This window comes from Adiantum capillus-veneris, chromosome 24 (assembly GCF_014529385.1).
Source record: "Adiantum capillus-veneris isolate H3 chromosome 24, ASM1452938v2, whole genome shotgun sequence".
Classification (NCBI taxonomy): domain Eukaryota; kingdom Viridiplantae; phylum Streptophyta; class Polypodiopsida; order Polypodiales; family Pteridaceae; genus Adiantum; species Adiantum capillus-veneris.
In genome coordinates, this window is record NC_140954.1 from 98,439,838 (window position 1) to 98,458,608 (window position 18,771).

The following is an 18,771-nucleotide window of genomic DNA, read 5'->3' on the forward strand; positions in this document are numbered from 1 at the left end:
TTAAGGAAAGATCGTTTCTACTGAAATGTCTTGTTCGTGTGCTTCCAATAGGCACTATTCTTGCTAAGCGCAAACTATCACACTGGCAATGTGGTTGTTGCCGTCCTTCAAGGAGACTCATATGCATTTACTTTGGTATTGTCCTCATTCCCAGGTACCCTTTGTGGGCCTTGCCAAAATCTTTTGAATTAATTTTGTTTTGTTTGCTTTGAAAGGGGTTTTTAGATGTTTGGTATTGGGTCATATCCCTCAGAGGATTCCTTCATTTTCTTTGCTTGGGTTTGTTGTTGGGCTTAACGGTCATTTGGAAGTCTAGAAAAGACCTCCAACAGACCCATTTCAGTTCTTTGTGGCGTCTCTCCTACACCCATTACATTTCTCCCTCAACATGAGGACATCTCTCAAAAAACTTTAGAGATGTTCATGTTTAACTGTTTCTAGTTGCATGATATTTCAACTGAGTTTGACTTTTGGGAGGCATCTTTGTATATTATGTTCTTTCTTGGTTTTTACTTGCCTTGAGTCCCTCTCACTAGTGATCTATAGTCTTACCAAAATAAAAAGACGTGTGTTTTTACTGATTGTAGATTCTCAAAAACATATTACAATCTTTCAACTTGCATGGCATGTCCAAACAAAAGTCAGAATATTTTTATGCGAAATGTGAATGGCAAGGTAGCAAAATGTGGCTGTGTGCGAATTACAGAAACGTATAAAAATAACACATTTTCGTTGTGTGACTGTTTCCATCCTAATCTTATTCAAGCTCCCACCTCAAAGAGCATGATCAATGGCCTTGAACGTGGGCCCAGCTCATCAATGGGCCATAAAGGTGTGATAAAAAGGTCTTGAAGAAGATGCAACATTAGCGACCTTTAAAAATCAACCATATCAACCATACATCTGTATTGTATGACCAAATGTACACAAATGTAAAGTTATGAACGATAAATTTCAGAATGTTATGCAACCTTGAGCCTCATCAAGTATAATGAGGTGAGAGGCAGAATAATTATATGCCTCTAGCCCACACCAGGAAAAAAATTCCTCTACCACTTGCATTCTCGCTTCTGGGGACCCATAGGCTTGAAGAACGAAGATATCTGGATTCTTGTTTCTTGGCTGATTCATGACTACTAGTTGTTGAGACAACCTATGGCACCAAAAACTAACTTCCGTATCTCATAGATAGTACTTTGGAGTAAGAGTAGCAACAAAGCTTGAAGTACACTCGCTAAAATGGTTAAATACAGAGTCAAGGGTAACTATCTCCTAAGAAGAAAAATTTTACTAGATACTTTAGACACTGCATGTGAACAAGTTTGGGCACGTCTGCAAATTTTGAGATATTTTTAGTTAGATGTTTGTAGAGCTCTCAACGTTTCTTGACTGCCGCTTATTACTTACTCTCAGTAATGCAATCCCAAACACTTGGAATGCTCTAAAGTCAAACAACAATATAAAAGAATGATCACCTTATCTTGCAAAAACCAAAAACCAATCACTAACAATGTGCAGCCTTACCTTGTGAGTTTCAGCCAAGTCAGCTTCTACTCTCTTCATCTGCTCACGGCACGAAATGGAGTCTACAAAGAGAAAAGGTCGCCTATCTGATGGTGACACATTGAAACGTCTTACTTGCTCTTCTACAACTGAAACCCGATGTTCCAAAACGCATGGCTTTTCACCCCTCTGGCAAGCTGAAACATTTGCAGTCTCTTGAGAGCTGATCGAGTTGGAACTTCCCATGGGAACACCTCTTAAAACGAGGCTCCTTTGCCAAAGCAGTGCAACAAGGGAGAGTAACTTTCCAAGGTACTTGATAAGATTAGAGAAAGCTGAGTTGACAACCTGAGCAGAGCTCAATCCTCTTGCCATCATTGCACCTGGTGTGACAACATTTTTGTGCTTGAAAATAAGGAAAAACTTGAATAATAACACTCTATTCAAAAAATGTTAAATCCTTCAAATGAAGCATGCAGCATTCAAAGAAATTTTTTCCTGATAAACAACATCCAATCAGCAGAGAGCTCATACTTTGAGAATCTCTCTCCAGTTTGCCAGTAAGACATGTGTATCGTTTGACTGTTGATGAGACACATTCTTCAGTATCGGCCTTGAGGGCGACTGCAGCTGTTAAGGTCTCCTGTTGCACCACAAGTATAAAACACCAAGCTACTCGACGTCATCTTTAGACAAACTGCGCTAACATTCTGGTACCTTGTGAGCAGAAATTGTTTCTGGTTTTTGAGACTCGGGGGATCCCTGAGTTGACAACTCTGCAGGGAGTCCAGACTGCAAACTAGACTCATCCGGTGCAACTGTTGAGAAATTTGACTCTTCGTTATCCTGTTTTATTCACCACAAAATATCACTTTTCTAGCTCAATCCCCCAGAGAACATCAACCAAAAAAACTAGAGAAAATAAGCTTGGGAACTGACAGAAACAGAGAGAGAGAGAGAGAGAGAGAGAGAGAGAGAGAGAGAGAGAGAGAGAGAGAGAGAGAGAGAGAGTTGAAATGATATATCAAAAGGCCAAAATGACCTATGAGACCAATCCGTTACAAACTGGTGAATTTGATACCATGTCTGGGTACAAAAAACAGATGCTACAATGAATCCAGAAGTGCTACTAGCTGGAACTGTGTGGGGTATGTGTGATCACTGATACAATGGGTGCCCAATACAAGAGGGTGATACAATGGGTCAAGAATCTGCACTCTGGATGTCGAGATAGTGCGGCTCGAATCCTCTGTTGCAGTCTCCGTCGATGCTGTGAAGCTCCTCTCCTCAGTCGCGGGCGTCTCGATCTCCCTAGCTCCAATGCTCGGTCAATGAGTGTACCGCAGGTGTGAGTATGAGCTGAGCTTTGCAGCGGTGGCTGCTCCTCTATCTGTCCAGTGGCCGGTGTGAAGAAATCAGTAATCTGTCTCTAGAATTGTCTCTCTTCAGACCTCCTCAGTAAATTGTCTCTCTGTCTGTGTAACTCAAGTAGATACAATCCGAGACATCTCTGGTTCTGATAGCTAAAGACTCTGGAAAAGGGTCCGAAGCCTTCTCTGAATAGACAATGGAAGCCCTGCATCTCATACTACACTGTGCAATAACATATATAATGCATCTCCATCTCTGGCTTTGTATAGCATAGGCGGCATATCCTGTTGGCTGCTGGTATCCCTTTGAATCTACCAGTCTCAATCTCAAGCTGGCATGAAGATGTTCGTATCTGACCAATGGCACACCGTAACCCATGAGATAGATGTGTATCATATAGCTGGGGCGAATCACAAACCCATCCCCTATGAGTTGGAGAATAGAAAGCCATCTTCGTGCCCCACTCTTGGGTCGGCTCTATCCATGTCCTCCTGATGTCCAACTTGGTCAGGTCCTGGCAAATTGAGTCTAGTAATATCCACCCGTGTAAGAGACAACGATGGTGCATCAAGCGAGTACTGAAAGGGAGGTAAGTTGTCTGGAACCATGATGACATCTCTGCATACCAGCATGATGTGTCCCCCTATAAAGCTAATTGTCCGGAGGACTCAAGGGTCAATCTGGCATATCTATCTCTGGTAGTATCCCATAAGCTATGCATAAAGGAGATTGATCTGGTAAGCGCCTCTATCTCCATTTGGGGGGGGGGGGGGGGGGGGGGGTTGGGCTTGCTAACTCTGCTCTAATGATCTCATGTGGCACGGAGGCCTTGGCTCTGATCATAGATACCAAGGGCCTCTCCATACCTATATATACCTTAGTAGTTTAGAATAGTTTGAACACACAAATTAAAAGAGGGGATGAAATACTCACAAAACTACAAAAGCAAGGGACATAAGAAAAGAAAGAAAAAAACTAAATCACTTTATTTGCTACTAAACAAAACTAGATAAAACAAACCATTATTCACTTAGAATGTTTTTAGAAAAGGCATACGCAAATAAAGTTGAAGCATCTTACTTGGCTAAAACTTCAAACAAAAAGGATAAACTTAAAAACTTCATCCTAGAAATCAGACTCCACAAAACAACTTCTAAAGGAACAAATTCATCCTAGAAATCAGACTCCACAACTTCTAAAGGAACAAATTCTTCAGTCCTAATGTAAGCTAAATACTGAAAATAAATACTACTACAAACCTACAAAGAAGAGGCTGAAAATAACCAAAGAAGTACAAAGATCCAAACTTGACAATATGTGCCTTCAACTTCGCTGCTTGTCCAAACAGGAAGAATAAGATTATTACCTTTATCATGCATAGCTTGGACAACATCTATGACATCCGTATTCACGTCGTCACTGCCCAAGAGTAGGTGCACGTTTGTATAGAGGTCATTCATGCTTTGAACGTACTCTATAAAACCAACGAGCTGAATTTCTATCACCCTCCGAAGGTGATGGGCATACTCAGCCATGAGAAAGGCTAGCATTTTTCAAGTTAGAGTAAAAAGACTAGAAGCACTAGAGATCAAAACATCAAAAGAGTGTGTTACTAAGTCAAACAATAAGTGGGCTTTCAAGCTCCCCACTTTTATTGAATTTACTACCGAGTATTTAGAACATTCCAAAGAAGAAATGTTGAAAATAAACTCACTACGATGCAAAAATGAACGAACGCTTTTCGTGATTCTTTTGAATGAGTATCCTTCAAACCTAAAACCCATAGAGCATAGCTGAAGCTACCAAGGTATCAGAGAGCCAGAGCTTTGTTCCGGGTTCTTGGAACTAAACCTGTGAACACATCCTCTCCAATCCTCCCAAGGCCGCATACGCTTTGTTCAGTCTAGTCTTTGCTGCTCTCTTTAAATAAACCTTGGCCCAGTAAAGACTACCCCAAGAGAAGTGTATGCATCTAAGTACTCCACAATCTCTTGACCATAAGTGAATGTAGGTGTTGATCTCTTGATCCAGCAGTAAGGTGTTCAACACCATAAATTTAGTTTTACCAAGGGTTTACAAACAATCCACTATCCTCTGCAAAGCTATGTAATGCATCCAAATGTTGTTGCAAGCCCTGCAGTGAGTCAGAGATCAACACAATACCATCAACATATAACAACAATGGAATCCATATCCCTGCCAACTGGGCACCTTTGTCACAGTCTCTGTCAATGTAACCTCATTTATGTACATACCAAATAGAGTGGGGGACAATGGACAACCTTGTTTCACTCCAATAATGGAGTGCACTAAATCAGATATCCCTCTTGTCCCATCACTGATTTGTATAGAGCCATGATCCCCCAAATCAACTCATTGGGCACTCCCATCTCCTGTAGTTTGTGCATCAATCAGGTTAAAGGCACCATTGATGAGCGCGCGGCGGTGTGTGCAAGTGAAAGAGCACGCGGGAATGTGCAGGATGTGCACCTTGGAGAGGGGCGAGTGCAGACAGGAAGGAGGGCGCTATAGCAGAACGATATGAGAGAGAGAGAGAGAGAGAGAGAGAGAGAGAGAGAGAGAGAGCACGCTACTCGTTAGCCGGGGGAATGATTGAGTGAGTTACAAACTCACATTCCCTTTATTAATGTGTATAGGACCAATTTAAAGTTAGTGGCCAAGTTCAATGTGAACTTGACCAAAGATTAGTAACCTTTAAAATATACATTAAAGGGGGCCATTTGGGCCTTTAACCCAACAACCTCCCACTTAAAGGCATAAATAGCGCCTTTAAGCTACGTGACTCCCACCATCTCTATGCATAGATGATGATGTGCTTTAGATAAGCACTTAGTGAGAGCATCAGCTGGATTTTGTAATGTATGGACCTTAACCAATGTAATAAGGCCATCCTCAAGCACTTCTCGAATGAAGTGATACCGTACATCAATATGCTTTGTGCATGTATGAAACATGGCATTCTTTGCCAGACATATGGCACTCTAACTATCACAACCAAGCATAGGTGCCTTAGCAAGCAAACCAAACTCACTGCATAGACGTGACAACCAAATGGCTTCTTTGAAAGCCTCTGTGGCTGAAATATATTCAGCTTCTGTCGTAGACAATGCAACAATCTTTTGCAATCTACATCACCATGAAACAGCACCTCCTGCAGGAGCAAATACATAGCCACTCGTGGATTTCCATGTATCCACATCACCAACCATGTCAAAGTCACAAAATCCCTTCAACTCCAATGGTCCTTTACCATAGCAGAGGCATTTGTTTTTAGTCCCTTTCAAGTACCTCATAATGGACTTCACTGCATCCTAATGCAACCTGCCTGGATTAGCCATAAATCGGCTCACAACTCCCACTGCATGGGCTATGTCAGGCCTATTAGCAACCATAGCATACATAAGTGAACCACAAGCTGAAGCATAAGGCACACTTTGCATGTCATTGGCTTCTTCCTTTGACTTGGGACAATCATCCTTGGAAATCTTGACATATGGCTATAATGGCACACCAAGAGGCTTTGCTTCAGCCATGTTAAATCTGTCCAGCACCTTTTCAATGTACTTTTCTTGCGACAAATACAATAGGCGCTTGTCTCTTTGCCTTGTAACACGCACTCCAAGTATATGTTCAGTTGCCCCAAGCTCTTTCATTGAAAACGCAGATTTCAGCTGTCCTTTAAGAGCATCAACAGTGCTTCTTTTCTTTGCAGCTATCAACATATCATCAACATAGAGCACAAGAATAATACAGCTGCCATCCTCATCACGTTTGGTATACAAACAATAGTCTGCATGGCTTCTTTTGTAACCATGTTTAATCATGAAACGATCAAACTTCTTGTACCACTGTCTACATGATTGTTTGAGCCCATACAAGCTTCTATTGATGTCACAAAGTGAAGACGTGGCGGACAGCAGAAACCCTTATTTCTGCCAGAAACCCTAAAATTCTTGCAAACCCTAATTTCTACCAAAAACCCTAATTTTCGGAAATCGCGGAGGCTGAAAAAAGAAAAAATAAATAAATGATGAGCGACGCGAATTTTGCTTTTGAAGAGAATGCTTTTTTTTTTTTTTTTTTAAGGAGAACTTGAGAGAGAAGAGCTTTTGAGCTCTTATGCTTTTTATTTTAAAAGCTTTTGGGGCTCTGCTTTTGGGCATCCCTTGTACCTTTAAATATGTGGAGAGGGCTTCACTTCTCAGAGCATCTGGACGCAGAGTCTGAGAGTGAAACCCTAGCCACACTCTTGTACTTTGATCTGATTAATATAAAAAGAAATACCGAAAGGGGCGCCAGTCTTTGGGGCCAATATCTCTAGGCACGGAACTCCGCCGGGCCAGTGCAAATCTATTGTGATCTGTGAATTGTTTTGAAGTGGTTATTTGGTGCTGTCACGGTTGATTTTTGACTTGGAGTGTCCAAGTCTATTACAGTGGTATCAGAGCATGGCCGATTTCTCTTCTACAGGAAATCCGATCCCCAATTTTTTTTTTTTCCGCGGCACCTATGGCTTCACGCAAGGATCAGTCGACTCCCTCTGCATCTGGAGATGTGGGTTGGGATCACAACGAAGATTCAGGCAGAGAGTATGGCCCGCCTCGGCCTACTCAGGCGGAGAGAGAAGAGATGGAGCGTCGTCAATTAATCGGCGATGCAACGAAGATGATGCTCAGTTTTGCGAAGGATCCGAAATTGGCAAAATATAAAAGCGAGACTTCTTTTCAGGAAGTGCATGAACAGTGGCAGAAAACCACAACACCATTCCCGAAACCCGCTCTCAAGAAACCTTCTACCTCCAAGAAATATACGGAGAAGGAACTGGAGAACGTGGTTGATGCACGGATTGCTCAGCTTTTCGACGTGCAAAAGAAAGACAAAAAGCACGGCAAAAAGCAGAAGAAAGGTACTGACTTCCCGAGATATTTGGGTCGTCGGTCAACATTCGATAAGGCAAAGAAACGGAAGAAGCGTGTTCGATTTGAAGGAGTACCCAGTTCTTCTTCTTCTTCTTCTTCTTCATCTGACAGTTCTTCTAGCTCTTCAGACTCGAGCGAAGAAGACAGAAAAAGCAAAAAGCGAAGCAAGAAACAACGCTTCGGAAAGGGTAAGAAAAAGGCAAAGAAGGCTACATCTCACGCCACTCGATCAAGTTTGATAATTTTTCAGGATACTCAGATGCTTCGAAGGCTTTGTCTTTTATACAGTAGTTTGACATCGCTTTCGCGGGAGGACGCTATTCAGAGCACTCCAAGATTCGGAGAGCTGCCTCTTACTTTAAGGGGAATGCTCGTACTTGGTGGTCCACGCTTCTTTTAAACAAGACTGCGCCAAGTAAATGGCTGAAATTTAAGAAGCTTTTTATTTCTTCTTGGTTGACGCAAGAATATGAACGAGATATACGAGCTGCTTGGAACCATCTTCGGATGACCAATAAAGATACAATCAATGCTTATTGTGAACGATTCTAGAGTTTTTTTTCTACCCGCCTCTTCATTCAAGAAGATCTCGTTCAGAGAACAGATTGAGCGGTTTACCTTGGGTCTACCTACAGAGATCCGAGATCACTGCTTAGAACAGAAGTCAGCTTCTATTCAGGAGTTGATGAGTCATGCGAAGCGGGGCTTTCCCATTCACTCTGGGAGTCTGACCTACCCCACAGAGGAGGCCATGACACAACGAGCCAAACAGACTTCTGGGAATGAAAGTAGAAAGAAAAAGAGCAGCCCAGAGAAAAAGGATGCACGACCCAAGCTTACTCCTGAGGAGAGAGCTCGCTTCATTAGAGAGGGGAAGTGCTTTGGATGTGGGGAACATGGACATATCTCCGCGAAGTGCCCTAAAAAGGCACAGAAAGAACAGAATGATAAATACGACGACACGCCTGAGAGTTCGAGAGCAGCTGAGGAATGTGGCAGAAAAGGCAGAGAGAAAAGTACAATTGGTACCACATGTCGTGGGACCTGCACCAAATCTAATGAATGAAAGTACAAACTTTGCCGCTTTTGGGGCAAAGTGAAGGATCAGGAAGCTCTTTTGAAGGAGCCAAGGCCAACTTCTTTTCACTTGGAATTGGCGGCTCGATCTGGAAATTACGCCCGACAAACTGACGCCATAGGCGGAGGTAGTTCGACTGGCACCCGGATGGGATGTTGCCATTACACCAAGCATTGGCAAACTTCGTTTGCAATGACAGGGGTGTTCAGGCATTACGAGATTACACGTTAGTGATTAATGCGAAGAAAAGTGAATTTTTCCTACCAGAGATACACTTTTTGGGACACATTGTGTCAGCAGCAAGAGTGCAAATGGACCCGGCCAAGATAGAGACTCCGTGATTGGCCCGATTTGAGGAATGTCCATGAAGTTAGAAGCTTCTTGGGACTGTGTTCGTATTACACGCGGTTCATATGAAAGTTTGCAGAGGTTGCTTCCCCTTTGCATATCTTGACACAGAAAGGAGTACCTTTCTCGTGGCAATCCACAGAGGTGACTGCCTTTCAGACCTTGAAAGAGAAATTGACTACGGGACCTATTTTGACTTTGTCGAACTTGCAGAAGTCATTTGAAGTATATTGTGATGCTTGTGGTCGTAGTCTGGGTACGGTCTTGATGCAAGAAGGCCATGTCATAGCTTACGAGAGCCGTTTGTTCTCTAGGCCGGAGATGACAGCACAGATTTATGAGAAAGAGCTATTCGCGGTTCTCCATGCTCTTACTCAGTGGCGGCATTACCTAGTCGGAGCGGATTTTACTGTCTTTACAGACCAACAGAGTTTACGCTACTTCTTATCACAGAAGCAGCTTTCGGAAAAGTAGATGTGGTGGGCGAACATCTTGTCACGGTTCCACTTCCAGATTGTCCATGTGTAGGGACAGAAGAATGTGGTGACAGATGCTTTGTCTCGGAAACCGTTGGTTTTGGCTATTTCCACGATACATCATAGGAGCTTCGAGGATATGGTCGATTAGTATGCCACAGTTACAGATTTTGCAGATATTTTCGCACGGATACGGGATGGGGAGACAGTAGTTGGATACTCCCTTTGGGAAGGCTACTTGATGAAAAAGACTATGTTGTGCGTTACACAGCCGTCGAGGGAAAAGGTTATGACTGAATGCCACTGTCCACTTTTTACCGGTCACTGCGGCATTGCTACCACCATGAAAGGGGTAGAGAGATACTTCTTTTGGCCGTGACTCAAAAAGGACGTGGAAGAGTTGTGCGCAGTATGCCAAAAGGTCAAGTTTAACAGGCACAAGGCACAGGGATTGTTACACCCTTTACCCATACCCACCCACCCCTGGGAAAGTATTGAAATGGATTTCATTTTTGATCTCCCGAGAACACAGAATGATCACGATGATTTTCCAATTACATGGCACGTTTGAGATGACTATCTCCGACAGAGAGCCCAGATTTATGAGTTGGTTTTAGAAGGCAATTTGGGAGAACATTGGCACGCAGTTGCAGTTCTCATCATCGTTCCACATGCAGACTGACGGGCAATTTGAGATTGCCAATTCAGTGATTTTAGATTTATTGAAGTCTTGTATCTCGGATCAGAAGACTCAATGGGAAAAGAACTTACCTTTGGTGAAATTTGCCTACAATAACACGATACCCTCTTCGACGGGGAAGACTTGAGAGAGAAGAGCTTTTGAGCTCTTATGCTTTTTATTTTAAAAGCTTTTGGGGCTCTTCTTTTGGGCATCCCTTGTACCTTTAAATATGTGGAGAGAGCTCCACTTCTCAGAGCATCTGGACGCAAAGTCTGAGAGTGAAACCCTAGCCACACTCTTGTACTTTGATCTGATTAATATAAAAAGAAATACCGAAAGGGGCGCCAGTCTTTGGGGCCAATATCTCTAGGCACGGAACTCCGCCGGGCCAGTGCAAATCTATTGTGATCTGTGAATTGTTTTGAAGTGGTTATTTGGTGTTGTCGCAGTTGATTTTTGACTTGGAGTGTCCAAGTTTGTTACAATTGAGCATACATACCATATGTTCCTTGCCAGGAATAACAAAACCCTCGGATTGCTTCATGTAAAGCTCTTCTTCCACATCACCATGCAAGAAAGCGGTATGTACATCCATTTGGTCCATTTCCAAATCAAGAGTAGTGTTATGTTCCGCTCATAGGAGAGGGAATCTAGCCCAGATGCTGTCGGGATGGGCGTCCAGTGTCCGGGCGGACGTAGTGTGAACACGGCCAGTGTGGCCGGCTATTATTATAAAAGGCCAAGGCCTCATTTTCAGTTATCGACCCCCACTGGCAGAGTGCCAGTGCTTAGCCCGCGAGGCTAGGAGTGCGCGAGGTCACCTCGAGGAGGTGAGGCTGGGTGGTATGGGACGCTCGGTCTTACAGGTGCACGCCTACATCCTCGGTCGCTTGCCCCAACACAGGGAAGCTACCGGATGGTGGCTATGGTCGGATGGTTTGTCCGACGTGTGTCTGTAGGCGGTCCGTGTAGCCGGGAGATCCTGTCTCCTCGTTCGTTTCAAACAATACACGCAAAGTGGTCATCTTCACAACGGGAGAGAACACTTCCTAAAAGTCTGTGCCCTTGGTTTGAACATATCCCTTTGCCACAAGTCTTGCCTTATACTTGGGTTTTACATAAACTGTTTTGATTTTATACACCCATTTGTTAGGAATAGCCTTCCTTCCTTTGGGCAATTCAACCAAATCCCAAGTATGATTAGCATGCAAAGCTTTAATCTCTTCCTGCATAGCAAGCTCCCACTTGTCGTGCTCACATGTCTTTGCCTCTTTATACATAAGAGGCTCTCCCTCATCTGTCAACATAATGTAATGCAAAGAGGGATCATATCTGCTCACAAGCAGTCTTTGACGAGTAGACCGCCTCACCCAACGATCCACATTATCTGGAAATGGGTTTACATCAGGTGGCATGATAAAATCATCAACAATGGGCTGCTATACATCATTTTCAGCACCATTTTCAGCATTGTTTCTTGGTTGTAAATGCCCTTCAGGAGCCTCAATTTGCTGTCCAACATCATCTGACTCAAACACCACTGGATCATCTACATTTTCAGCCATATGTGGTGCATCCTGAGGGTCAAAAATAGGCCTAGCAGGTGGCTGATCATGCTGAAATTTGACCCTTTTATGGTCATGCTTTGAGGCACAATTGTTTTGAAGCAGCCTTGCCTCATTATAAACAACATCCCGACTGCGTACAACTCTTTTGAGCTGAGGTAACCAAATCTTGTAACCCATTTCGCCTTCTTCACCATATCCCATGAAGAGGCCTTTAATGGACTTGGCATCTAGTTTACTCCTCAACTCAGGTCTAACATGCACAAAAGCCTCGTAACCAAAAATGCGTAAGTGATCATATGAAGCAGGCTTGCCAGACCAAACCTCTTCACGGATGTCACCTTTCAAAGACATGTGAGAGGATCGATAGCATATATGCACTGCAGTTTTCAAAGCTTCTCCCCAAAATCCATGAGAGAGATTAGCTATGGACAGCATGCATCTCACTCTCTCACAAAGTGTCCTATTAAATCTTTCAGCCACACCATTAGAAGAGGGGTTGTATGGCACAATAAGCTCCCTCTTAATGCCCAAATTTCACAAAATTTGTTAAATTAGGCACTTGTGAACTCCCCCCCATTGTCCGTACGCAAGCATTTTAGCTTTCTACCTGTTTGGGTGGTCACAAATGCATGAAATTTCTTAAACGAAGCAAAGGCTTCATCCTTAGATTTAAGCAAATAAACCCAAATTTTCCTAGAATGATCATCAACAAAGGAGACAAAATAGCATGCACCTCCCATAGACTTAGTAGGCATGCTACATACATCAAAATGTACAAGATCAAGCACACAAGATTTACGAGAGACACCAGAGAAATAAGAACGCTTTACTTGCTTGCCATATTGACATTCATTACAAAAGTCAAGCTTTGTGCCTTTAGCATCAAGCTTGTTCAAAGTACAGAGTTTAGAAAGGCCCTTTTGGCTCATATGGACAAGCCTCTTGTGCCACAACTCCATGTGAGAGTTAATTTCAACCAATGCAATAAACTTGCCTAACACGGCCTTTCCATGCATGCAATAAAGTGTCCCTTTCTTTGTGCCCTTTACAATCATCCTTGAGTCTTTAGTCATTTTCCATGATCCTCTCTCAAACAAGATGCTGTAACCATGCATATCCATCTGGCCAACAGAAAGCAGACTCTTCTTGATTCCCGGCACATATCTAACATCATGCAAGACAAGCTCATTTGTGCCATCTATGGAGAGATGCACAGTGCAAATACCCTCAATGGAACATGCATGATTGTTTCCAAGGTATACATGGCCACGCTTGCCTGCATCAAAAGTAGAAAAACACTCCTTGATAGGAGTCACATGAAATGAAGCACCAGAATCAACAATCCAAGTCAGGGATAATGCATCATTGACAGTCAACAAAGCATCAATAAGATCACTCTTGGTGATCTGCATGTCCTGTGAATGAACATTAAGAGAGGCATAAATGTCATAAGCATCATCATCTGACAAAGAGGCACACAAGATGTCCTCTACATCTGACAGCTCCTCAATCACGACACTAGAAGCCACATTAGCCTTCTCTTTGTCCTTTGAGCTATCCTGTGCATCTGTCTTGACTTCCTTCTTCTCTTTCTTTTTGTCTCCGCCATTCTTTTTCCGTTCTAACTTGGCTTTATAGTACCTGCAATCGGGTTTCTTGTGACATTTCCTGCCACACTCATAGCAAGTCACATCACCCTTGCCTTTGTTGGCATTTCCCCTTTCCTTACTCTTACTCTTACTCCTTTGTCCATAAGCATTCTTCTTTTCTGTCCCGCCTCTAACCTTGTTGGCAGAGCTGCCTCCCTCTCCACTTGCTTTCCTCCTGATTTCCTCATTCAAGATAGAACCCCTAACACCATCAAAGGTCAAATTGGGGTTATTGGACAATGAAACCACCAAAGTTTCCCATGACTCAGGTAAGGTCATAAGCAAGAAGATAGCTTTCAGTTTATCATCAAAAGGAGGCAAGCCTGAAACTGCGACAAAGTACCTGCGGCGAACAATGACAAGTGCTCTGCAGCGCTCTTGGACTCATCTAGTTGCATTCCAACAAGTTTTCGCATCAAATGCACTTGGTTGACAAGCGTTGTATTTTCATACATTCTCTTTAACTTCTCCCACACATCAAAAGCAGTTGTGAGACCTTTCACATCAATGACTGTCTCATCGATCATCGTCATTTTAATATATGTAACATCCTTCCTGTTCAGGCTAACCCATGCTTCATCCGTCATAGTCTGTGGCTTTAGCTGTTCAAGTGCCCCTTCAAAATCCTTAAGAAATAGGATTCCCTCGATCCTGTCTTTCCAAAGGTCGAAACCTGTTCCATCGAACCTCCTAATCTCGAAGAGATTCTTCACATCCGAAGAAGATGACGTCATAGTTGCACGAATAAGATGGCTAATTTGCTGAATTTTTTGGCAAAATGCACAAAGACCGGAGTATAGCCTCACAGAGATGTGCACTACATCTCAAAATGGTCACAGGAGCAATTTAGGGAAAATACTTCGATTTGGGTACAAAAAACATTTTCTGAAATTTATGCGCAGGAAATTTCAGCGAGCGAATTTGTGCTCAAAAACAACCAATTTAGTTGTTTTTAGCCTCACAGAATATACATAAGGCTAATGCACAGCCTTTAGAAGCTGTAAGAGCAAAAGCCCCAAATTGTAGCATCAAATTGCACGTAATCGAGCCACAAATGGTCATACATAGCCAAAATTTGTCAAACGTGCGTAGATTGCATCAATTTGCACTTTCCCCAATGTAGTCCCATCATAAAAACACTTGCAAAAGCCTGCGTAAATCTGAAATTTGTTGAAAACACCTGTTTTAGGACTTGTTTTTCGGCAATTTCAGTGTTTTTGGGTAGCGGGGACTTAGCAAAAGTGTTCCCACATCTTAATACATCATTTGCAAAACCTGTATTTTGCTGTCATAACCTGTAATTTGCTGATTTTGACCTAATTTCAGCTTGTTTTAGGTCAATTTGACTTGCTGGGAGCTCTCTAGTGTCCGGGGACGAGTACATAGCTAAATGAAGGCCTGAAGGTGTCTTTCCATTGCCATCTTCTACAACTAATTTGTGTGGATTGACAATTTTTTTATATTTTCTTTTGAAAGTAAATCAAATCATTATTAAGAGGGCCAAACTTCTTTGAAAAATCCCTCAATAGGTATGTGATAGATGTACCAAGCTTTTTTAACCCATATACAAAGACTGTCGACATTTTTTACTTCTCCAAGTTAAGTGTTGAAGTGCAGTTTTACGTAGAATTTACTAATTTTAGAAAAGTAATTTTTTTATTTTTGAGCTTTTCATGTTAATTGTGTATTTAGAAACCTTTTTCATATCATGCACCCACAATTAAGAAGTTTCATGAAATTTTGATGTCATATACAAAAGTCATGTTTCATATACTAGAATCCTAATGTGAGCCATTTTTGTGGCTTCAGCCACTTTTGTGGCTCATTACAAGTCTAGTGTTAACCCAACAACCATGTCAAATGCTTTGCGGAAATCTACAAAGCTACAATAAATGCGTCTCCCATGTGTCCTACTCTCCTCGATGATGACTCTGAGTGTCAGAATATAGTCAAGAGTGGAGAAGCATCTCCTAAAACCGGCCTATCCCGCTGCCCATATGACCTCTCTCTCTGCCCATCTGCTCAATTGCTGCTCAAGGATGGATGCATAGAATCGTGCCAATGTGTGTCCAATCATAATAGTACGGTAGTTTCCAAGCTCCATAGGATCACCTGCCTTGAAGATAGGCACAATAGTAGACACGCATAGACCCTCACATATGACACGATTGAACAAAACCTCTGTCAGTATATCTCTAGCATGCATAACGTGTTCTGCTACTAGACCATGAATGATCATGATCATATGCCCTCCTTGTCCTCATCCTGAAAATGGCCGTCTTTAGCATCTTAGTGGTAAAGAAATTAAAGAAGGTACTTGTAGATGGGCATGGCTCAGGAAGATCCGGAAGGGGTGTTTGTCCAAGGACCGTATATAAGAATGTTGCATACTAACCCCACACCAGGGGAAGTGATCACTGCTCGGGGAGGGGAATGCTCATGAAAGAGATGCAATGCCTCTCCTGAGTCTCCACTAAAGAAAATTGGTATAAGTTTCGCTACATCTAAGCTAGGAACACTCGCTTCTTCCATCGCACAAGGCATCAGAGGGCTATTCGAGAGATGACCCCTAGGAGAAGATCCCTCTGAAGTTGTGCTCTCATCTCTCTACACTCCTCATCATACCGATTGTTTTGAGGCGCGCTCCTAGGTTGCCGTCTCTAATCAGGTTGGGTGTGTGGGTATGCCTCTACTGCTACATCATGCAATGTCTTAGTCAGTAAAGTGGTAATCTCCTCCACCGAGAGCCCTAGCCTGGCTACTGTACATAGACAATCTTAGATCTCCTATGCACAAAAAGAGTCAGTCTCTGGTGTACTGGTGTAAATGTATAGTAGGTATGTGTCCTCCTTCCTAACACTGAGCTCCACTGTACTGAAATCAAACTAAAAGTGTCAAAAGAGCATGATCCACGATTCCACTGCTACACCCATTGGTCTGGGTCCTATTGTCAAATCCTGAATGCAGGGGATGAAGCTCGGTTGTGACATGACATAGTCCATTGTGCTGGCCAATGCCTATGTGGGAAGCAAGTAAACCCAGCTGCTGCGGAAAACTGTTGTATGCCATTAAACATGGCAATTCATGTGAGGCCCCTATTTCCATCAAATATCTTGCGTACTCAGTGTACTCATCTTGTGAGCATCAGTCAAGCCCCATCACTGGTATCTAGCTCTCTCAGTATCTCATATGAGGTATCATAAAAAATTATCTGATGATTTCTCGTGTGGGCAATGAAGTCCCCCATAAGAGTGATGTCACCATCTCTGGAAACTCCCATATGTCCTCATCTAATGCAAAGACATGGACTGTCCTCTAGGTACAGCATACACTGATGTGCTGGGGGCAAAGTAACATATAGCGATGTACAAGAATCTACCTCTCTCAGCCCTCAATCTCACCCACATGTATCAGGCCTGATCAAAAAGAGAAGATAATGGCAAAGACATATTTTTAAGGCCAAAGGTGTCCATGAGTTTACTTAGATAAGCTGACCATATATATAATTGAACCTGTGTATGCACCACAGAGCTTGTTGCCTAACGGCATACATCTTCTACCATCACTTCTTCAAGATTCACACAATTTGCCGCATTTAACTCATGCCATGTTGTCATCACATCCACTTCAAATGTAAGCCACACGTTGCGAAAAGCTGTTTAAACTGGACCCATGTTGTAGGTGCTTGACCCTAGTTCAACAATGTGGTCCACCACTAAAGCACATTTCCTTTCAAGAAAGTGGTAGCCTTGTGTCTCTTTGAGGACTCTGTGAAATTTCCTCCAGCATAAGCGCCATCAAACTGCTATATGAAGGTCAAAACCTTCAATTGGTCCTCAGTTCCCGTGAAAGTTTCAAACTTCACTACCTCCCCGCCTTCCTTGTAATCGTTAGGTTAACTCAAAGGAGTCAAATTGTCAGAAACACGTGCCCGTAAAAGTGGTGCTCCGGAATTGACCATTCTAGCACTTGCATCACCTGTTTTACCAGTCATATCTGCATTTTGGACATATGGCTGTGAAAAACCAGCCATTTCAAACTGTGCTGCAGACATTCAAAATTGACAATAGGCACCCTGAAAACTTGGTTGGACACCTATGTCCCCATACATAGGATTGACCATGTCTGGTTGCATTGTCCCAAACACATTCCCTGGCATATAACCTTGCAAACCTATGGAAGGTCCAGTCATAGCTTGAAACATTGAACCACCTCCAAAACAACAAGAATATGAAGCAGGCCATGGAAGGGTATGACGCATAGCCTGTTCATTTGTCCCTTGACATTCACAAACGGTTCCTCTCCAAGTAAAGCGAATTGCTTTGGATCAATGGACACCCCTGGTTGCTCAATCATGTGGGCTTTCCCTCAACCATCAAGAGGCCCATGTGCATGGGGAATCTCTGTAACAAACTTGGACACCCCAAGTCAAGATTCTTCCGCGACACAGTAGAGATTCAATTCACAATTCACACTTGAGTCGACACGGCCCGACGTAGTTCCGTGCCTAGAGTTATTGGCCCCAAAGACTGGCGCCCCTTTCGGTATTTCTTTTTGTATTAATATGTGTTCAAAGTACAAGAGAGTGGGTAGGTGCTCACTCTCAGACTCTGCGTCCAAATGCTCTGAGGAGTGAGGCCTAGCCCACTATTTATTGGTACAAGGGATGCCCAAAAGCAAGTAATTTTTAAAAGCCTCCTAAATGAAGCAACTGGCCCAAAAGCTGTGCTAAAATCAGTCAGCGTAAAAATCACCGATTTCCGTACGCTGCCAAGTCATCAAATGCTACGCCAAAGCAAAAAATCCATACAGCCTGCCCACTTTTCCCGCCACAAATCACGGAGTTGTCGTACAATTGCCACGTGGCACATCCTCCGCGTTTTTCGGGTCTCTCTGCCAGTCGGGGGGTGTGTGTACGCTCTACAGCCCCATGTCCAAGGCCATGCCACGTCACCAGTTTGTGACATACCTCCCTCTTGAAAGCATTGTAATCGCCCTCGATTATGCCTGCAAAACAAACAGAGGCCATAAACTGTCTTAGCAATCAATGATAAACTGTCTTAGTAAACACTGATTGTTAGTACATATGCACTAGGAACAACACATCTAGCACATGTACCAATCGACGATCACATGACAGGACATCACTTGACATC

At 43.0% G+C, this 18,771-nt stretch overlaps 1 protein-coding gene across 7 annotated transcripts in view; it reads right to left on the bottom strand.

The window, feature by feature from the left end:
• The window catches only part of LOC147426831 (phosphatidylinositol/phosphatidylcholine transfer protein SFH3-like), a 137,150-nt gene that overhangs the window by 61,131 nt on the left and 57,248 nt on the right, over window positions 1-18,771 (bottom strand). For all 7 annotated transcript variants that reach the window (XR_015186311.1, XR_015186310.1, XR_015186312.1 and 4 more), the window contains exons 9-11: window positions 2,221-2,349; window positions 2,038-2,146; window positions 1,525-1,886 (exon numbers count right to left, since the gene is read on the bottom strand). Coding sequence is in view for 4 of the 7 variants with exons in the window: in XM_086499314.1 (XP_086355440.1) it covers window positions 1,525-1,886; window positions 2,038-2,146; window positions 2,221-2,349 (600 nt within the window). In the remaining 3 variants the exon portion in view is untranslated. The remainder of the gene's footprint in view (window positions 1-1,524; window positions 1,887-2,037; window positions 2,147-2,220; window positions 2,350-18,771) is intronic.